At 40.0% G+C, this 22,929-nt stretch overlaps 1 protein-coding gene across 2 annotated transcripts in view; it reads right to left on the bottom strand.

Annotated features, from left to right (window-relative positions):
- The window catches only part of LOC103359731 (arf-GAP with coiled-coil, ANK repeat and PH domain-containing protein 3-like), an 86,776-nt gene extending 64,352 nt beyond the window's left edge, over positions 1–22,424 (bottom strand). For both annotated transcript variants that reach the window (XM_008285230.1, XM_008285231.1), the window contains exon 1: positions 22,257–22,424. In XM_008285230.1, coding sequence (XP_008283452.1) covers positions 22,257–22,303 — 47 coding nt within the window. In that variant the 5' untranslated portion in view covers positions 22,304–22,424. The remainder of the gene's footprint in view (positions 1–22,256) is intronic.
- Between the last annotated feature and the right edge of the window lie 505 nt (positions 22,425–22,929).

Here is a 22,929-nt window from a genome sequence, read left to right as displayed (position 1 = left end):
CAAGAGCCCACAAATTTACTAGGACAGCACTTCAACCACTATGTGATATTTGTAACTAAATCACTCTTGCAAATCCAAAAGCAATTGATAGATTTTTGATCCACCTTGCTGCTGACTACCGGTCAAGAAAATTGTTTAAAATTTAACCGACAATGCAAATTTTTGGACTGTGGGAGGAAGCCACCTTTACCATTTAAGCTTATCTTGTTAGCATGCTAACATTTACCATTTATCACAAAACACAGGCTGTAATCTAAGCATTAGACAAATTAAAATTTTACAAGGTCACTATAACATCACAAGTTAATACAAATTATTAGTTGTAAATTGTAGTCGAGACCTGTCAACCTCATAGAAGGACGAGAAGAAAAATCAGAGGATCCCCAAAATAAATAGGATTCAGCATCTGAAGACCGTGGATGTCTGTTCATGACAACAAGTCCATCAGTTGTTGAGATATTTGAGTGAACCAACTGATAAGCTCTGCCAGGCTGCTACATGAACTAATAGATGGCACAGTCACTTACTGCACCTTATTGGTAGTGAGAGATTAATGTACTAGCAACTCAATCACACATACAGTAGACACCGGCTGCCAAATCATGACTCCTGACCCTGCAGTGACCCTTGAGCAGCTGCCCTTAGCCATCGTCTGATCGTTCTCCAGGCTGAGGCAGCACAAGAAGAGGGTTCGTCTGCCAAAAGAAAAAGAAAAAACACTTCACATCTCCCCCCGTCCTCCCACCTCACAGCCAGAGAGTAAGACAGACCAGCAACAACAGCTGAGGAGGCCTTTCCCGCTTCTTTTTAAAATCTTTCCCGCTCAAATTTAAAACCTGCACACATCTACCAGGACAACGTGCAGACTCTCTCCTAACAGAGACATCCACATAATTTAGACTAAAGCAAACAAACATCTTTACACAAGTTAAAGACAGAGAGGAGAACAATCACCAGATGATAAAAGGCCCTTTCATGTATAAAATATGCAAATGTGTCAAGTATAGCTGCTTTCTTCTCATTGAAGTCGTCCTCTGAGATTTATTTTTTTTTAATGTCTAAAATAAGGAAAATAACATTGATTCCATTTATAATTCATCTGGCTCTGGGATTTGTGCCGCCAAGAAATGGCGAAACATCTGGATTATTTTAATTTTAGCTCCATCTCAGACAGATTAATTTATGGGTACACGACCCGAGCGAAGCCAGACTTATTAGCTGAGTATTAGAGCTGCTTGCGTCGAAAATATGAACGGATGTGTGAAAGCGCAGGCCCGAACGTAATGTGGCAGAAAGTCTCTCTCCTGCTGCATCTGAGTTGGATCTGCGAGGGTTTTCTTTCCTGTGTCAGCCTTTCCACTAATATTTCAAAGCTTTAACTACAGGTCAGCTTTGGAACAGACGTCTCCTGCACAATATCTCCTTTCATTCTGCAGTCAGACAGCTGGAGAGATTTCAACACTGAAGACTCTAAGTGTCTAAAAGCCACATTACAACCTATTTTTCCCTGAGAAAACAGCATCTTTATCATACTTTTTCTTCCAATTTTATCTGTTTAGATTGTCCAATAGTGGGGCACTGATTGTTGTTGCATCCAGTATGTTGACAGTTACCAGGTTATTGAACAGGTTTCATCATCACACATCTTTCCAAATACATGAGGTAGCAGGAGTCTACTAACTATAACCCATTTACTTCATTGATCCAGCGTTGGTGGAGCCCAGTACGGACACCTAGTTCCTAGAAATGAGGCCAAAATATCTTAATTAAACATTGATATGAAAGGATTAGTGGATTATCAATGAAGGCATACATATCTGAACAATGATTCATTAATCCTCAATTCAAAAGTGAGGACTTGTTGTTCGTCTTTATTGCCCAAGATTTTACATTTCATAAAAGAGTCATTGAGAAAATGTGTACCTTAAACAATAATGAAAATGAATCTCAAACAGCAGTGGACACAGTTTGAGTATCATTGTTAAGTATCTTTCAACTAAGGTGAATAATTCTGGATTTTGGTATTGTGATGCACGTTTTATACACTTTTTCTCTCGTTAAACGTGAAAACTTCAAGCAAATTGTAAAAGGTGATACAATGAGGCGTAAAGCAAATTAACATGAATCAGTCTTATTTAATGTTTAAATTTATACGATTTTTTGGTGTTTCTTGGTGTTATAGAAATAAAATTTTTAAAAAGGCGCATATCATGCCATCCATTTGTAATCTACCTTGTGATGCTGAAATGATTATAGATCAGTTAAACCCAGAAATCTATTTAAATGCAGTTGGTCTGGTTTCGGCTTCTGAAACAAGAAAATTGTCTTCGTTTGTCTATTTTTTATCATTCTAAATCAAATATTTTCTGCTTTTGGACTGTTGGTCTGACAAAACAAGCAAACAGCACTGCTTACAAGTACTTGGTGCACTCTTCCGCAGGTTGGACAATAAGAAAAGAGTGGGTTAAAGGGCTGTATGATGGGTCAAAATAAGATCAATCATGCAAAGCTACTCTATAGGAGTCTCAGAATAAAAATATAGAGCTGGAAATGATCAATTAACAGATTGCCTTTGGCGTTGTTTGTTCCTTTAGCAGTTTTCCACACATCATTCGAGTTCCTCAAAGCCTCTGGAGCTTTGTGGTTAGAGCTGTATTAGCTGCTAATAGATCCCCAGTTTGTACTGAACACTACAACCACAGCACAGGAGATTATAGAGATCAGCTAGCAATAAGCGCTGGACGCTCTGTCCAGACAAAGAACTCAATCTGCCGCGTATAATAGGATGATAAACTCAGACAGGAAGAGAGGATGAGGTCCGGTCCAGTATTTACAGTGAATCTGGAAGCAGTCATGAGTCCTGAACTTCCTGTTAATGCGGCCGTTCTTGGAAAACAGACAATGAACAGGAACGTGGCCAGCGGGTCCTGAGTGACCTTGACTTGTTGTTGGTCAGCGATGAAGTCATTTTGCAGATCTCATAAACAATAAACTCCCACATTGATATCAACATGACACAACACAACAATCCTGCTCTCGCAGCTTTAATGGATAAAACATCAGTAGGAACACAAACCACCACCACAGATCAGTTCAGGGGAAGAGCAGAGCGGTGTGATGCAACAGTCTGTAACTACACTTGGCCAAACATTACACTGCCATTACTGTTTCTTTAACACAGCGCTGTAACTTTTTTTGCAGTTCTTGAGCAACAGTCAGGTGAAGATTCAAATGACTAAAACAGACCAAGAACCAGCAGAGATAACAGAAAGAGCTAGTTGACTGTTCAACTAAAGATTAACTCATGTTAATTTTGTCAATAAGGGAATTTTAAAGTAATCTAAAAAGTAAAAATGGCTGATTTGCACTAGTGAGAGCCTCTCAATGTGGTGAGTTTGTTGCAAGTTTGACATCTTTTGGGTTTCGATCCCTGGTGAGACAAAACTAGGAATCTGAAGGTATGTTTTCATATTATGACACATTCTGTGGGTCAAATAATTAACCAAAGCAGACAAAATAGGATCAGCAGAATAATCGAGAGGGGGAAAAAATGACTCTTGAAGAGCAATTTCAAGAAATATGAATTAATCTTGATTTTTTTCATGTTCCAGTATTAATTTCACATGTTTTGATGTCTTTTTAAGACAAGATAGAAACACACCCATTTAAAAAAAAACTCATTTCAAAAGTAAAACTTGCAAACAAAATAGTTTGTCGTTTATATCTAAAAATATGTCCTTTTGTTCATGTCATCACTGCCTCTTTCTCACTGATCGGACTTATGCCTCCTTGTTTTGAGTTATCCATTTTAAAGCATCAGTTCAGTATGAGAGTGCTGTCTGATGCTGCAGGTGTTCAATAAACTCTCAGGAAAGACTCCTACAAACAACTGGAAGCAACAAACTAACCTTCAACTCCTGCTAACATTTAGTCAAAACCTGGTTAATAATTATCATTGATAAATGGTGTTTTAGGTTACAGCTGACACATTCAGATCACTGGAAAAGAGTGTGTGTCTTAAAGGGGTTTACGTCTGGACCCAACCAGTGGAGCCACTTTTCTTGGCTTCTAGTGAAGCTAATACAAACACACCGATTTAGCCCCTGATGTAGGTCTTTCAAAAGTTCTCTGGACAGAAACTGAATCATTTCTTGTTTTCAGTTTAAACTGTGGAAGACTGAGAGGGCCGCAGGTTAAGAAGTCTTACTGCTACACGATGATAAAACTGGCTCGCAACATGGAGAAGTGGCTGCAATTAGGCCTTTTAACAAACCAGCTGGGTGAAGTCGCCATACATAACGCGATGCCAGCTCCATCCATCCCCCATCAGCTATGGGGTGGGAGGGGGTCGTGCAATTAGGCCACCAAAGCCCATGTGGAAAACGCAACAAAGACGGTCAAGTAGGGAAATCATGACATAGATTAACCCTTTCGGCACGACAACACTATGTTGTGTTTACACCACTCCTGTGTTAAGAGCTGGCCTCTGCACAAGTTTGGTCTGCGAGTGCTTCCTGAGCTCCATCACGGGGGAAACAGGCTTGAAGGGTGAGCCTCAGACTGTGTGTTTATTATTGCATCGAGGATGTGTGCGACGTCACAACAGCATTGTAAGGCTAGGTGGGGAGGGAGGGGACACTGCTGATCAGCAGGCTGACAGGCCAAAGACGGGTCAGGATGTGAGAGGTCTCGGCCGGCGGCGCAGGTTTATATTAACACAGGGTGGTCCAAGATGACTGCAACACACAAAAATGTCAATGAAGACGAGAGAGAAGAAAGAAGGAACACACACACGGAGGATCCTGAAGAGGCCTGGGCTGTGAGAACCGGCCTGGACAATGTTCCATTGAAGGGAGGAAGACAATAAAGCCTACAGACGCAGAGCTTCTCGCAGCCGTTTTCTGGGCAGCACACCAGGCTGCCCGAGTAAAAACCGGCACAGAATAGCTCACAGAGAGCCAATCCTGGAGTGTAACACCCTGACATTTTGGTGAAATAGCTGAATTCCCCCTAGTGAAAATCCCTACACAGGCGTGATGTGTCCGGCAGTGTTGGGGCTGAGCTGGGAGTCTTCCCGGCATTTTTGTGGGCTAAACATGCAGCTTGGCTTGCACTAGAAAGACATACCAGACGTGTGAAGCATTCAGCTCCTTCCTGTCTAGAAGCTTGGGAGATGGTGCTCGCAGAAACAACAGTTCTAACGACAGGCACATGAATTATGCTCACAACTTTTTATTCTCAACACACTTCAAGCTGGAAAGTCAGATGTTTTTGATTTTTAACCCCAAATTTCTAAAAACATCACAAACTACACTTTATTTCACAGCAGATTCGTAGTGCAGATTATCACGTGGAGTTAAGCACTGAGCCATCATGTGAATGTCACAGTGTCAGTTCAGCTGACTGACAGTCTCTCTTCCTTCTGGGCTTCCCCCAGGTGTTTCCTCTGGTCTGACGTCGCTGTCCGGCCCTCCTCCATGACCCCTGACCCCTCCAACATCAGCCAGTGGGCCTGAATGCTGATGTGACTGCTGTCAACCAGCAGGGACCTAACCGGGCCCTGACACTGCCAGCAAGGAAGGATAACAAGGGGACAAGGCCAGGGAGGGTATTGGAAAGGAAAGATCTTGCACTGGAAAAAAATTAATCTTTTTTTTGTTTGTTATTTTACATTTTGTTAAATTTGTTAAATGACAGATAACTTGTAACATCACACAAAAAGGCATTCAGTTACATGTTAAAAACAAAACTGTACATAATGTCCACATCAAAAATGTGTATTTATACTAATTAATTCAATCTTTTACAAAGTTTGACTGGAAAATTATGCAGTTTTTACTATATTTAAATCAGAAAAAAATTGTAATTTTGCAGTTATTTGGTGTTTTTTGGAAGAAAAGTTATGGAAATCAAGCTTTAACTGATTGTTTTTCCTGTTTTTACAAATTACGGATAGTATAAAGTATCCAGTTACATGTTAACTGCAAAAACTGTACATAATGTTCACATAAAAATCTGGACTTTTAATACTGCATAGTTTCACTGTATTTAAATCAGCTACAAATATTTAGTTTTTTATCTATTTTCCTGTTTTTACAGTTTTTAAACATTGAAGCATTCCCCTGTTTTACCATGTATTGTTTTTACTGGTTGCTTTGCTGCCAGATTTTCCTTTTTTTTTTTTTTTACAGATCTTTTTTCTTTGACAGTGTAGAATGTGCTTTTCATTGCTCAATCTGATATTTGTAGAAGACAGTACACTCTTTGCTAATTTTCTTGTAGGAGTTTACAAGACAACTGATGAGCAAAAGACAATGACATGAAGTGCAGTGTGGGATAGCTGCCTGCACTCAGTCAACAAAGCTGAAACATGGCAAAGAAAACAACCCTCCACAGACTCACAGTCCCAGACTTAGAGAGAAGAAAGAAAGGAGGAGAATTGCACAGTTTTCTGTGAAAAATGAAGTTGAGTCACGGCTCGTTGGCCTCCTCACCAAACCACACTCTCCCGAGAGAGCCGCAACAAACATCAAGTGAGAAAACAATGAAAAATGAGTTAAGTGGAATGCAAAATACAGACTGAGCCGTCAATCTTGAAAATGCAGACAAGGTCAATAAAATAATGATACAAAAGATGGTAAAGTGATGGAAACACAACAAACTCTACAACACAGTCAGGGTTAGTATGTTGTCGATATTGAAATGATAAAAATCAGAAAACACTGCAGCTTTAGCATTCGCCTCATAATCATATTTGTCCTTCAGTATCAGATGTAGTCAACTGATAGTTGTACATTGCAAAAGTAAACTGTTAACGGCTGTTCCAGAGTGGCTTCATACGGGTTAAAATCTCTTTAACATCATCACTCCTGTTTGCGTCTCCCAAGGCATGATTGGAACAAAACGGAGTGCCGGATTAATGTATTAATTGCAAAAAAAAACATTACATGTATTAGCCCCAGCTTCTCATCTGTGAGGATGTGACGGGATTTTTGTCTTGTGTGAATTTAGACTATATACTGGACAAAACAAGCTACAAGAAGACGGCAACTTTGTCTTTGGTAAAACTGAACTAAGCATTTTTCTCTCGTAGCCCTGAGAGTTCAGTGTGCTGCAATTTAAGAGGGACGGATCACAAGCAAAGAAAACACTTTCACTAAATTGACAGATTTTCTGAATATCCTGCAAAATGAGGAAAAACTAGAAAACATGAACACAAATGACCTTCAAAGCTTCTTTACAAGGGACAAGTGATGAACCTGCTTGACAAGCACAAAGTAGTGCTGCAAATAACGATTATGTTTATTATTGATTCAGCTGATGGTTGCATTTTTCAATTAATCAATTAATGGTGTAGTGTAGGGTGACCCAATAGCTGAGTGGTTGCCATGTATACCACATGGCTGCAAACACCTTAAAGCAGAGAGTCCCCAGTTCAATTCACAGCTGGCTCAAGCTTCATGCCATGTCCTTCACCTACATCTATCTAATAAAGGTGAAAATGCCAAAATATAGTCTAAATAAATTTGATTTTGGTCTATAAAGCATAATCAAATAAATAAAAAATACACCACTCATGGCCTCCTAAAGCACAGGATGATGTAATCAAGCGTCTCTTTTTGTCAACGACAGCTCGAAGCCCAAATATGTTCAAGAACCAGGAACTTGGGATGTTCCAGTGACGTTTTCATCTTCTTACTGTTTAATGTTGTAGCGACTACATGTTGGCAAGCAGAATGCCTTGCAAGGGTTTAGCTCTTGAAGGAGCACCATGACAAAGTCTTCTGCCACGCTTAATAACCCCTGGTCAGCGCACATGGTAACTCAATGCGGTATCAACTTGGATAGCGTTTTTATCCCAGTGACAAGTGTAGCAACAACCTTTGCAGTCTGTGTCATGAATCCATGGCTCAAAACAGCAGTGTGCTCAATTTATATCCAAACTGTTTAAGTTATTGATTGGTAATGCTGCATTTACTTAGAAGATTATTCATATTTAGGACACCTGTGTGGCAGCAGACATAAACAAATGATCGAGCTAAGGTTTGTGCAGATATTAATCAGTCAAATAAAAGCCTTCATTTTTGGAATTTTTGCATTTTAAACTATCATATATGTAAAATAAATTATGAAAATAATTTTCTGCCAATCAACTAATCAACTGATGGTTGCAGTTCTACATGAAAGCACTTAAACATAACTTCATTAAAAGTTGTCATAACTCAAAAAACATTAGTGCAAACTGTTTTGTAATGTTTCTGTTGAGCCCAAACATTTGTTTTTTGATTGATCCTGAGCCACAACAAAATTTAATGAGACTCTCTATTTGGACATGGTAGTTTTAAATCTTTAGCTGAACTTGCTTTTAGACAAATAAACAGCATTGAAATACTCCAGCTCAACACTGGTAAAGGAATGACATCAAACAGAGAGAAGCTAAAAATCCTCACTTTGTAAAAGGATGGAAGCAGGAAACTAAATTGTAAAGATACTTTATCCCTTTAATCAACATCTTTCTTTATTGACAGCAGGATAAATCAGTCTTCTCCTTGTGTGCAGAGGTCGTTTATTAACTCTGGAAGTAGTTTCAGGGTGTTTAAGGGGTTTCTGTTGTGACTCAGGGCTGGGTGTCATAATGGGAGAGTCAGCAACTTCCTCACACACATCATGTCTCTGGGGATTTGCCCTTTACGTTGAACCTGCTTTTAATATTTGAGCGAACTGACGCACTTCCTGACCCGTCCCTAGACCCGGTTCTGGCCCAGCCGAGACCAGAGGTCTGCCCCCGCACACAGAGGAAGGCAGGGAGGACGGAAAAGGGAAAGAGAAGGGGAGAGTATGAGGCAGGGAGTGAGAGGGATGGAACAAATCAAAAACAGATGCTTGTACACGTGTGATTCAGCATTTCGAATCTGAGCTGAGTGCCGGGACGTACAGTCATTTCTTATTCCCCAGCTGTGCAGAAGAAATTCCCACTTCTATCAATAACCTGATCCCATTTCCTGACCCACTGGGTGATAAACATGCAGCACGGGCAGATGTTGATACACCTGGAAACTGCCCAGCCGCTTTCCTCTTGAGGGAGCAGCTGGGTCATCAGGGGAGACGTTGCAGAGACGTGACGTTAACCAGTGAAATCAGTTCAGCCATAACTTTCTATCAACCACTCTGCGTAAAGCTCCCTTTAAGTATCAGGAGTGAAGTCGTGAAATAAGGCCACATGCACGTTATCTGTGAGTCTGCTGACAAATGACGCACAGCCACGAGCAAAACGGCTAAGCCCAGAGGACAGTTCCTCACATGCTGCCTTCGACTGGAGGGCAAGCTTTTAAAAAACAGCAAATCTCTTCCAGCGCAGTCTAAAAACACAGCTGACAGATGGACTGTGAGATCGGAGCAACGCAGCTATTATGTGCTGAGGAAACTGGGTATTTTCCAATTAGGAATCTATTTTGAATGTAAAACGTGACACGAACACGCTTGTAGCCCTAATGAGAAAACCTGACAGATTAATCTGGTTTTAAAAACATGAAGCTTTTGTAATGTTTCCACTTCATGAACTCGTGAAGCGGAAGCATTTTAAACAATCTGGGCTCAACAATCTAAGTGGGGAGTTATATTTACATTCTATAAACACATCTGATTTCTGACGTGGTCGGACAGAGCGTCTTAAGAAATACCACAAACCAGCCTGCTGGTTCGCTTAGCTTTGCTTAGCATAAAGACGAGAGGCGATCAGCCAGTTAGAGCTTCACGATGTGCAGAACGTCTGCTTTGTGGAGTTACTGCAGCATGGCCACAAAAAGTTTTTGAAGTTAACCCTCTAAGCCCCAAAACCCACCAGTGGGTTCAAAGGCAAGTTAGTTATTTAAGTTGCAAAAATGACACCATTTATATTAGCAAGTAACTGCAAAAACATGAAGAATGTCAACTTTTTGACAGTCTTTGAACTAATCATTTGTAACTTTCGGTTTATTCCAGAAATTAACCAGTTCAAAGCTAAAAATTGTGAGATTTCATCAAAACCACCTATTTTTACATGTTACATTTAAAACATGTACAAAAATGAAAAGTTTCCTCTCACCAGAAACAAAATGTTCTGCATTCCTTGATGCACCAGAGACGCTTTTAGTGACTCAGCTAGGTCTGAAACAACTAATTATCAGAACAGTTGTCAAATAATTTAGTCAGCAATTAGTTGGTTAATAACATTTTGTATCGTAAGTGGCCCGTTTTTGTTTTTTTTTGTTGTTGTTTTGTTTTTTTAATTTTAAAACAATCTGTCAAAGCAGCTACCAAAGTGCGGCAGCAATAAGCCCCCGGTGGCTGTAATCTACCAGGACAGCAGGAGGCGCAGCCAGCAGCCAATAGTTGGCCTTGTTCTGTGTCACATGTGCCACAGCACAGTCGATGCTTTTAGCGAGAGTGCGAAGGTGGCTGGTGAAAGTTCAAAGAAAAAGGACAAAAGAGATAATTCAGACGATTTGACCAAAGTTATCCAAAGTGTGGGAGCACTTCACACTAAAGCTACAAAAAAGATGAGTGACGTGCAAACTTTACAAAAATGAACTGTATGTTGTTGTTTTTTTAAACAATTTTACTGCATTTTTTTGTGTTTGATGCTATGAATTGAAAAAGCTTCACACTGACAAGGTAAATATGAAGCTCATTGTGTCTCTTTTGATTTGAGCTGTGTTATGCTGTAAAATGCACAATTCTCTTGTGTTTTTCTTTTTCTTCATGAAAATATGTTCTTTATAACTTACCTGGGTTAATAATGGCTAAACAAAAATGTTTGTTTAAAAAAAAAAAAAAAAGAACAGAACTAATCGAATAACCATAAATAATAATTCATAAGTAATTAATCGATCATCACAATAATCGTTATTTGCAGCCCTAGACTCAGCTGTGATTTGTCATATGATAAAAATTCTGGGGTTTTTCAACTGAACTGCAGTCTGTGTTTACAAAGAGCAGAAAGGAGACAAATATGGACACTAATTAAAACGTAGTAAAATATCTATGTATGCTGATATTTGAAATGCTGGACACAATGATTTTTGTTGTTTTTTTTTATTGTAAAATAAAAAACCTAAGAAATGTAACTTTTTTCCCCTTTTTTCTGATTGATGGCATAACTGGGTCATACTGCACCTATAACAGTTTTGAGTTCTCGTTCCTTCTTGACATGGTTGTGTTGTTTCCACAAAGGTGCAGGACTGGCTGGAGATAAATTCTAGAAAGTGTTCTATGCAACTCTGGTTTATCTGATCATCTGGTTCATCAAGAAACTAGTTGAAAGCCAAACTTAGCTTAGCATGAACACAGGAAATGGGCAGAACAAGTGAGCGAGCCGAGCACCTCTACAGCTCAGTAATTAATTAGGTCATACAGCATTTGTTTCATCCATACAATAGGTTTTGTATAAAAACAACTGGCTGGTATGGGTCAGACTATTTCTTGGCTTTGAGGAGACGCCTGAAGTTAATGTTCCAGGAGCGCAATCCCCCCATATCATCAGTTTTGGTCCAGTTTAAACAAACATGATATAATGTGCTGGCAAAGAGATTTTTGTTTGTTTCTTCGGAGGCAAACAACTGTTTCTCCTTGTTTTCAGTCTTTATGCTAAGCTAAGCAAACTGGCTCAATCTTCTCATCAAATGTTCCAAACAAAAAAAAGCGAATAAGAGCATTTCCCAAAACATCAAATTATTCCTTTACCGTGACATGAAAGCAACAACAAAAAAGAGAGAGACTGATCAGAGCAGAGAGGAGGAGAATAGCTGCTCTGCTGTCCTGTCGAATTACGGCCAGCCTGTGCTGCAGTGCATCTGACAGCTGTACTTTACAGCCCGGTTAATCCAACAGGAACATTAGTCTGACTATTTATATTAACTCAGAATTATAGTGCGTTTCACAAGGCATAACCGGCCGCCTCGCGTGGAGTCACGTTGCAGCCGATGTTGAACTCCCTCCCTGCAGGGTCAGAAAGGGCTAAAGGTGAACAGATGAAGCTAATGGACAGATTCCTGCAGCCTGTTGTTAGCTACGCTCCGGTACACCAGTTTTCAGCATTTCTCTCATGTTTCTGAGAAAATAAATTATCCGGCCAGTCTCAAATTGGAGCCCTTCTTCCACATATCGAGGGCAAAAGTGTTTTTTTTCCCTCTGCAAACAGTCCGAGTCGTTTGATATGTATGGCTATAAAGAATTGAGATCAGATGCTCGGCCTTCGTTACCATCATGCAATCTGCTAAAAAAAATAAAAAATAAAAAAAAAGACAAGTTGCACAAAGAAGTAAGACCAAAGGCTGGGATTATCAGTGTTAAAAATGTGCTCAGTGAATGTGGTCCTGTTCTCACTGGCTCAGGTCTTGTATTCCAACTCCCCTGCCTCTCCATGGGCCGTGCAGGGAATACTAATGCCAATTTACTACAAGTCGTCCATCATTTAGGTCTCAGGATGTTGCCATAGTGCTGATTCAATGTCTGCGGCACAGTACGCTCCACCGGTGGCAACACCGGATGGCGGATCTGAAAGAGAGGACTTGAACAGAGCGGTAGCTGTGAGGTTTGGCTATTAGATTTCATCGCACTTAATAAACTGTTGGTGCTCTGGCCGGTTGTGCGCGCAGGTCTTTGTCACCTCTCAGGATGTCTGACAGAAGCAGATTAGCACAGTGTTCGGTATGCAGCGCTCTGCTTTTCATGGCTCTTTGTGCGTGCAGTGTGTGAAACGTCTTGCTATTCATTAAAATGAAACGAGAGGGACAGCCAGGGCTCCTGCGGAGAGTCGCCTCCTTCAATACAACAGCGACAAAAGGGCTGACATCATCTCTGCATCTCAATGCATTTCATCAGGGATTAATCTCCATTTGCACAAATCATGAATTAACTTCCAGGATGTAGAACGTACAAACGGACACATCTGATGCAGTGTATAAACCAAGTAAACCCGTTCTGTGACCTCCTGCACAAGACAAGAGTGAGTTATAAAACCCGTTGGTGTTTCTGACTTTCAGACAGGCAGGCTTGACCACAGACTGTGTGGAAAGACAGAAGACGTGACACAAAGCCATATTTCTCAATCAAAAAACCCTGCGCTACGTGTTAGCGGATAGGATGTGAGCAAATCTAAAAAGAAAAAAAACACATTTTAAGTACTTTTTATCACGCTGATGTTGTTTTAAAAGTTTATATTTTCGATGAGTTTGTTCCTGATCAGTCATCTGATGCTGTGAAAAGGGTGTAAGTCGCCATGATTGGTAGCTGTGGCTGCAAAAAATGGCTTTTAAAAAAAAAAAAAGAAAAATCTTTTTTGTCCATTTTTTGTTATTTTTCTTGTGTTATTCATGCTTTTGTCAATGATTATGACAAGTTATTTTTGTGATCAATCATCGTTATTAGTTTCAACCCCAAAAGCCTGTTTAAAAGGAATGTTACCTTCACCAAAAAAAGCACTGAAATGAAGCCATTGGTCAGTGAAAGACATGTCACATTCTCAACTTTCCGATGGTCCTTGAATGCTCATCTGTGTGGGGCAATCAGAAACAGAACCAAATCGAAGCTTAGAGCTTAAACATTTCATCAAAAGCACTTTATTCTACAAGTTTTATTTTAAAACTTGCCAAAAATAAACCATTTGCTTTAATTGGACTTTTAAAATCTGTGCTCCTTGACACATTTGCAAAGCCATTAGTGGCAGTCATGTGACCAAAAGTCACGGATTGTTCGGCTGAACTACAGGATGTGTTCATAGACGCATGGAAACATGTTAAAAATGAATGCAGTACAACATCTATAGTATGTAGAGGCTCTATTGTTTCCTCAGTATCTCTAACACCTGTTGGCGCTTGGACAAGGCTGTTCATACTGACTTCAATTTTTTATTTTTTATTTTGTCAAAGTCATTGTTTTTTTCCAGATTTATGGCAATAAAACTCTGTCAAACTGCAGAGAAGACAGTTGCTTTAGTAACTCAAGTGATTTATTGCAGTAGTAAGTAGTAATTGGTACATAACTACAACTACCAATTACTAACAATTCTTTTTAATCTAAAATTGTCTCGACGGTCAAGACGGTGGTGGCGGGTTAAATGAAGTTCATATTTGGGCACGTCTCCAACCTCCTGTCTTCACTGCAGAGGTTGCAAATGATCACCAGCACAAGATGGCAGCGTCCATTTCAGTGATTTTTGGCTTCACCATTGCACTGTGAGTGAAGAGGTGACGGGTCGTCCATCTTTATACACAGCCGATGGTCTGGTACACTGGGAACACTATTGGCCTTAATGTATATGATGATGGTGATGTTTTCCTACAGATGGGCTGTGTCTGACACACAGCGCTATATTTACCCTCTGCCATTTTGTTTGAGCATTTAAATTCTGCTCCAAGGACCAACAGAACTACAGTGGACCGACTATAGAACCCCACAGATCAACCTCCTCCAGACCCTTGACTGCTCGGTCTGCATTATCAAGGTAAAGAGGTGCTCTCTGTCCATTTGCATGCACTACAAACACAGACTATGTACTGAGGTCTGCCCTGAAGACTTGTTTATCTGCTGCCTTTGTGTTTGCAGCGATGACACATATTCCTTCTGTGATCATCTTTGTGCAGAGACCTTCCAGCAGCCGCCCTACATGCTTTGGAGCCTCATGAGCTTCGAGGCTCCAAATGGCAAAAGCCCTTCATCTGGTCTCGTTTAAAAAAAAAAGATAAAAGCTTTTCCAGCTAATGGTGCCATGCTTTCTCTGCAGGAGGGTGTGATTAAAAAATCATATTGCTCTGTGTATCATTAGATCTGTTTGCACTCCTTCACATCAGGATGACACCAATTGGATGCTAAGCCTCCAGGTGCGACACCTTGCCGTCCGGGGATTGAGCGGGTGAATGTGGGCCAATCCCTGATTAAGACACGCGACCATCAAACTGCACACTGCTGCCTTAATCCCCGTCACTTTCATTACCTGGAGCGCACAGAGCTCGCTGACGCCCTTAACAAGAGAGTGAAAAGGCCTGCAGCCTGGCGCCACTGAGCTTTCTCTGTCATTAAATCAAGCACGCGGATGAAAATTAAAATAGCAGAATAAACTAGGATGGGTGGGGGAGATGGTAGTAGAGCAGGAGTTTAATGAATCTAATGCACCAATCACAAGCAGAGGTCATTAAACTGATACCAAACAGGACACGGGCCACATGAAGAGTTTTTTTATGTTCCCAGATGGGTGAAAATGTGCAATATCATACAAGAGACAAGTAGTAATTAATAAAGGCAGCATAAAGATAAGAATATGATGAAGACCAGCTGCACTGTAAAAAGAAAAATCTGAGAAAATCTGGCAGTAAAATACATTTAAAAAATGGTTGAATATTGTGTTTAGTAGCTGATTTAAACACAGCAAAACTACAATATTGCACACATTGTAAAGGAACAAATTTGTACATAATGTCCACATCAAAAATCTGCATTTTTACTTTCTTTTTTACAGTAAACATGCAAATGATTACTTCTTTTTTAATAATTTTATTAGATATGTGTATTTTAACAAAACAGGAAAATTCTGTAAAATGAGAGTTAAAAAACAGTTTTGCCATTTTTAATCACTAAAATACATAATTTTCTTTGAAATAAGCGCAAGTATCTATAAAATAATGACACCTTTCACTGATTTGAATAAAAAGTTTTTTTTAAAAATGACAATAATTTCCAATTCAGTGAAAAAAATGTACCATTTGGAAAAATATTGATTTTTGAATTTTAGAATTTATTTAAAGTTTTGTCCTTTTCTTTTTGGTTTTTTTAGGGTTAGTATGTAAATTAATAATTTTTCCTTTCATCTGTCATTTAAAAAACACATACACACACACAACTGTGAAAATCGAAAAAAAAAAACAACACTTTTTACAGTGTGGATATGAGCACATTGTTTTTCCAGTCACAATAACGGTGCACCCCCACAACACCCTCGACTGGCCGGAGTCACAGTTCTGCACAGAGCACTCTTGGCTGAACAGAAGGGCCACTGACACAGATTCAAGATGGAAGGAGGTCAGTCTGAAATAGAGCAGAAGCAACAAGACCACGCAGCAGAAATCCCTTCCAGCTCCATGCAGCTGGAGATCCAGAAACACAAGAAACATCCGCCAAGCTCCCAAAACACAAAGACGATTTGTCACAACCGTGAACCGAGATGAACCTGAAGCCTGGGATTCGGCATGACTCCGAGCAGGAAAAGGTTTTTTGGCACCATTAAAAATGTAATAAACGCCGTCGTTGTTAATACATGACAGTAATGAACAGGAACAGCTCCCGAAACGAAATGAGGGCGCTAAAGGGCTCTGCGACATTTAGTTTCTCTCAGTAAAGTAACAAGGACTGTAATCACAATTTTCCCCGCGGACACTGAAATATTAAAGAAATAAACAGAAGCTAAATGAATTCATTTCACTGAAAAGGCTGTGAAAGGTTGCACAGTTTGGACAACTGCGTGCACGACATGTAGCCTCGATATGAATCAAGAAGAAAAATTGGTAAATATTTCATTTTAAAACCAACAAATAATCAGTTTAAAAGGATATTAAACAGCAAATCCTCCCAGTTTTGAAGCTGGAAGAATGTTTGTTCTCTGTCACCGTCATGGTAAAGAACCTCCAGATCTGTATTTAAATGCATCATATATGCAGTGTTTCCTCTAGGATTTTTTCAGCAGCAGGGGCAGGCTCTCGGGATGCCATGGCGGCGTAAACAAATGACATTTGACTGCAGATTTACTTTTAAAACCTATTTATTGAATGGCCAGTTAAAAACGGCTTTTTAAAGGCTGAATGTAAAAATAAAATAAATAACTAAATAAAACAATAAAATTAAATTAAGAATAATAATAGAAACTATGGGGCTCAAAATTTGCAAGAATGACCCAAAAAGTTGAATTTGAGTTGACTAAAAACTTTGCTAGCAACTTCGCTGTTGTGCACCTGCAACCTGCATGCTAACAAAGTGTAATGTTGAAAATAGCTGGCTATGATTACCATCCAAGGTGCCTTTTCATGTTATTGTAGGTTAATCCATTGTCGAAGTTTTGAATATTTGCAGATTATTCTCATAAAAAGCTCTGTCGTCCCCAAAATGACATTTAGGACAGCTCTAAACAGCAGCAAAGTTTCTTGCACTTAAAGTCAATTTGATCCTTTGATATATACGTTTACGTGCATTTACCACACTGTAAAGTCCGACATCATCCCTGTGATTTCAGCCATTTGCCTTCTAATGTTCTCATGTGTACTGACTGTACAACTTCCAAACCTAATTTCCTATTAGTTATTTAATTCCATTGAACTGATGCAGCTAGTTCACCAAATTTTCTGCATTTCCTCCATTCCAGGCCTCTCTGGGAATGTGTCATCCCCCCCCCTCCCCTCAGTCTGTCATCTGACTGTGTGTCACGAATCCATCCGTCCAGTCATTTTCTCACAGACGCTGGAGACTCACGAGCAGCGAGCGCCACAGGTCACTGGCCCTGGGATTCCCCGCCCGTCGGGGCTCTCTGCTGCTGCTCTGTGACTCAATAAGAAGCCCTTCATCATGACGGCGGCCTCGCCTCAGCCCTCCGCCCCCAGCTGCTGACATGGGAGGGGAGGAAGGATCATCGGGGCTCGCTGCCCCGAGGCCATTCAGACACAGAGAAAAGAGTCTGTCTCTCAGCGGAAGTAAGAAGCTCACTGGACAATAGTTATATTCTGCTGAAGGAGGGGATGCTCACGGGAACGGAGCAGCGGGGATGCCGAGGATCCCGCCAAACATTAAAACGGACGCAAATGAAACATCCTCTCAAGCTCTGCATTCATAAGGGTTCAGAGTCATCAAACATCTTCAGGCTAAAAGTAGCTCCGGATAATGGTTTGTGAGTCCTAATATTTTTGTCATAAAGGAGTCACAAGTCCCTACATTCATCATGGCTTCAGAAAAACACACAACAATGACTTCTACCATCATGTTTTAATGCTTGAGATGTTAACGAAGGATGAGCTCCAAACACTTTAGTGATCATGTACACAACTCTGAAAAATCACTCCTGAAACACCTCAGGCCTTTTGGAGGTACATGAGCGAGGTCCCCCATATGTATTATCTTTCAACAGTGTGGAAGTGTGGCGTCAAATTAACACGTCAGTGGGGAGAAAACAGGTCGAACGTGGTCCGTTGCCAGTGTTGTGCCAGAGCAAACACAAACACAGGAGCTCCTGCAGCAGTGTGATCACAGCAGACCAACACAGATGTGCAGAGCATCGCTGTCACATCTGTCTGAGACTAAACACACAGTCTGGTCGGGGGATCCATGGGCCATGAACTTATCGTGGTGCTGGGAGGCGCTCATGCTGGGTTCAGACTTCAACAAATTTCTGTCTCAGATGGGTCAGATTACACAGTCATAAATTCTTGGCTGTGACCAATCACAGCTCATTGTCTGTCACGACAGGAACAATATGTACGCAAACAACAGCATCCAAAGTGGTGTGCATGACAACGGAAGCGTTTTCAAACCGTTTTAGCCATTGTGGAAGTTGTGGGATTATGGCACATAGTCAAGTGTCTGAGACGCAGTGTCAGTTGTCATCACATACGCCGCACTGCACACTTTATAACATCCAGTTTGAAACAGAAAAATCTCCAAACACATGCTAACCATGAACCACGACAACTTCTGTCCGCTGGTGGCCGGATGTGGGGCTCTAATTTGGAGTTTTTCTTGTCTCACTGATGCTTTTGTCAAACATTACAAAAAACGTTTGTGATCAACCATCTTTTAACCCTTTAAACCCCAAAAGCCATCAGTGGGTTGAAAGAGCATGTTACCTTTGACAAACCAAAATAACATTTAAGAACAACAGAAACATTCAAAAACTGAGCAACATACAAACCAGAATTACTGCTCTGTGGATGTAAGCTGCAGTTTACATCAATAACATCATATGTAGTGAAGACTTGGAGGGAATTTAACAGCATCTAAGATTAGTTTTACCAATTCCGAATGTGGAATACAGTCACATATGCACTCTGTTTCTCAATTATAGTCAGTATGTAAGAGTTTTTTGCAGAATATTACAATGCTGCGGTGAAAGTGACCTTTGACCTTTCGGGTAGGAAACATCATCACCTCATCTTTTTATCTTAATAGACAGCTAAGTGAAATTTTGTCGAGAGAAGCGGATGAATGCTTGAGTTAAGGCAAGAACATGACGTGTGAGGCCACAGTGACTTTTGATGTTCGACTGCTAAAAATCAAATCAGTACATGCCTGAGTCAAAGTCCACGTTTGTGCCAAATTTGAAGAAATTTGCTCGAGGCGTTACTGATGCATCGTGTTTACGAGAACCAGACTGAACCAGAAAACATAAAGCCTTCAGCCAAAGCGGTCGCAGGCATCATTTAACATTAACTAGATGCAGATCCATCGATATAAATATAGGTAGATGTGAAGCATAATTTAAGCGCTCCCAAAATTAAAAAACAAGACATATTTCCGACCTAAAATGTTCAAATCTAATGAATCACTTGATCTTTGGAGCCTCTTCATCTTTAAGGTTCTGCCCTGCAAAGAGCATCCAAACAGGAGGAAACATCTAAGACTTTGCTCCACTTGGTGATTCATCAATAAGCAACAGAAACAAAGCGGAGCGCCACATGTCAGAGATGTCCGGGCCGAGACTTCCTGCACGATTTTACACGTGTGGGAAGCAGTGGTGTGTCATGCCAATCCTAACAGTGAAAGGCCCCGATTTTCCTGCCGCTTCCCTTCCAGTCATCCACCTCCGGGGTTGTTACGTAACACTACATACTGTGGCGCTGCTTTTAGCTCCACAAAGGAGCCGTTTGAATGCTGTCTGAAAAACGCTGTTACAGGCTTCAGTGGCTGCAGGAACACGCATTCGCTTGGTCTCTTTCAGCATCTCTTCTAGTCGTTTAAACATCTTAGGCAGTGGATAAAAGACTCTTAAAATGCTGTAAACTGAAGCTCACTTATGAGAACATTTCTTCTCTAGCATGTGAGAAAATCTGAAAATCTGTACAGCATATGAGGAGGAGGAGGAGGTGTATTTTCATTCCACACTCGCAGATAAGAGGCGACTTTATCCACCCATTCATAACACAAACACACAGCGAGGCATCTACATAATGAGCTAGGTGACTCTTTAGCATGCAGCTAGTCTCACTGCGACCCTGCGTGCTGCTTAGCATACGAAATGAGGAAGGAGAAGGTCGAGCTGTGTCTTCCTCCAGCTCCAGATGGCAGTCATTAAGGTGCTGCTGCCAAGTCTGGAAGTCTTTGATTTGGAAGCAGAGATTTTTATCTCAGGGAGCACACAAGTGCAGTGTTAGAAAGCACATTCATTCACTCAAGCACAACTTTAACGTACTTTATTCCAGCATTTCCATTTTATGTTGCTTCAGACTTCGATTTTGCAACATTTACGAGGGAAATGTTGTACTTTTTACTGCACTACATTCACCTGAGTGCAAAAAACCAACAAACATATGATCGACTTATGGACTGAACATAAGAGAAAGAACCTGTCTTGTTGGGGCTCCTTGTTAAGTCAGTACAACTGTATTTATTTCATAAAAGCAACAAAGATCGAGATAATGAATTTGCCAGGCTGTTTAATTATTGAAGACTTTCTATATGTTAATTTTTGTCTTTGTTTTAACCCACATTCATCCTCCTGGTGTCCTGTTTTTCAGTGCAAACAGCTGACGACTGGCTTATCGTTTCTGCAAATTGAGCAAAAACAAAAAAGCTGCATAGGATTTAAAAAAATAATAATAATAATGAAAAACCTGAAATATGTGCACTGATAATCACTCACTGTATAATGGTAGATTAGTTCAAGGTTACAAAAAGTACAGTTTCATCAAATACAGCAGGAAAGTGCAAGAAATCACTCTACTGATTCATTATTAAGACTTGCTTCTATACTTATGTAGCATCTTGAATGCATTTGAAAGTCTTTTACTCATTATGGATGATCTTAACTCTGTTGTATTGACACATTTTCTTGAAGTAAAGGACCCGAGTGCGTTTTCCTGCACTAAAAGGACCTTCACAGCCTGAGAGGCTCTTGACTCTGCGGGAGCAGTGGACCAAGTTTAGATGTGGGTGTAGAAAATTCCTGCCGTATTTATGTAACCTTTGGTGCACGGCGGTCGGGGGCTTTGGCACAGTCTGTGTGGAAACCTTCAGTTTCCTCTGATCCAGTGATTAGTGACACAGTTTGAACCAGAGCTGTGACAATCAATCATCCATCAAAGACCGAAAAATTCCTGAGCAGCTCCTTATTCTAAAAAATAATGATAATAGTTTTATTAATTGCTTCCAGTTGGTCAGGAATACATATTTGCCTTTTTGGTCTATGTAAAATAGAATTATTTTTGCACAAAATAAAATAATTAGCTGCAACACCAATTTGGTTGATAGGTACACTGTAAAAGAAAAAAAAATCATTAAAAAAAAAAAAAAATCTAGAAAAAGTGGTAAAAAAAAAATAATAAAAAAATCTAGCAGCAAAGGCGCCACAAAAACATTTGTTAGAAATTATAACATTCAAAAACTGTAAAAACTGTGGACATTACAGCAAATCTCTGTAAAATAATAAGAATTTACCAGATTTAAATACAACAAAGGTGTATTTTATGGACATTCATTGTTCAATAATTTTTGAAAAAATACAGATTTTTGATGTAGACATTACTTAATTTTTTTGGGATGTTTACTTATTTACAAATTAATATTTATTTAGTTATTTATTTATTTAGTTAGTGATTTTACTAGATATTATCTGTAATTTGACCAACTGGAAAAATCGGTAAAATAACAGTAAATTGCCCAAAAAATACAGTTAAAAACTGCTTAAAAGTTCGATTTTTTTTTTCAGTGTAGGTTGGTTCATATGTTAAATGATAAATGCATGAAGAGCAGTTTGTAGAAACCCAAGCAGCTCCCAGTCAGCCCATGTGACAGCTCACTGCTCATCTTCATCATTGTGTCAGAAAATGCGCACAAATCTGACTGATGTTCCAAAACTGTGATTGCAATCCACCAGTTATTGGATCGAAGCATTTAATCCCACTGACGGAGACGCATGCAAAGATCTAGAAACAACGTGAACCATCTCATCGATAGCAGCAACCGAGCAGAGAATCGAGGCGTTCAACAGTTCAGACAGTCAGCGTGCAGAGTTTTTTCTCTTTTCTTACCTAAACCGGGGAGAGTCTTTGATGCAGTCCTCAAAATCCACCGTCATCTTGGACTGGACACAAGTTTCCACGCGATTAAAACACGGATTTCATCTCCCGGGTGGATTAAAGTAGAGATGTGAGTATCCGACACCGTGCTGCTCCTCCTGCAGCGGCTCAGTCCCGCTCTGACACCCGGAGACGCTGCACGCCGAGCTGGACCCGCTGATGCGTTCAGGGGCCGCTGCGACGGCTCGGACTCTGCAGCTCTGCTGTCCCGGCACACGACCTGAGGCCTGACTGTAGCAACAAAAAGTTTATTTATGGAACACGTTTTTACACACAGAGGTCAAAGTGGTTTATAGGCAGAGGATATAACATGAAATAAAATTAAAAAGAAAAGAAAAAATAAATAACATAGCATAACGTGAAATACAATGAAATGAAACATGTAAAAGAGTAAATACAGTATAATAACCAAATTAAATAAATAATAAAAACAGTACAAATAATTAGAATTAAGTACACAGAATAAAAACTGAATAAAACTGCAGAATTAAAAGCTTAAAAAATAATAATGTAAGTAATTAATTAGAAAAAAAATCTATTAAAATTAGAAGAATGAAAGGACAATTTGCATAAATGCACAAATATTTTAGAGAATTGATTGACTTGATTGACTAACGCAGCAATA

This window comes from Stegastes partitus, unplaced genomic scaffold (assembly GCF_000690725.1).
Source record: "Stegastes partitus isolate 25-593 unplaced genomic scaffold, Stegastes_partitus-1.0.2 Scaffold392, whole genome shotgun sequence".
Classification (NCBI taxonomy): domain Eukaryota; kingdom Metazoa; phylum Chordata; class Actinopteri; family Pomacentridae; genus Stegastes; species Stegastes partitus.
The sequence above is the reverse complement of the archived record's forward strand: the minus strand, read 5'-3'. Positions and strand labels throughout refer to the sequence as shown.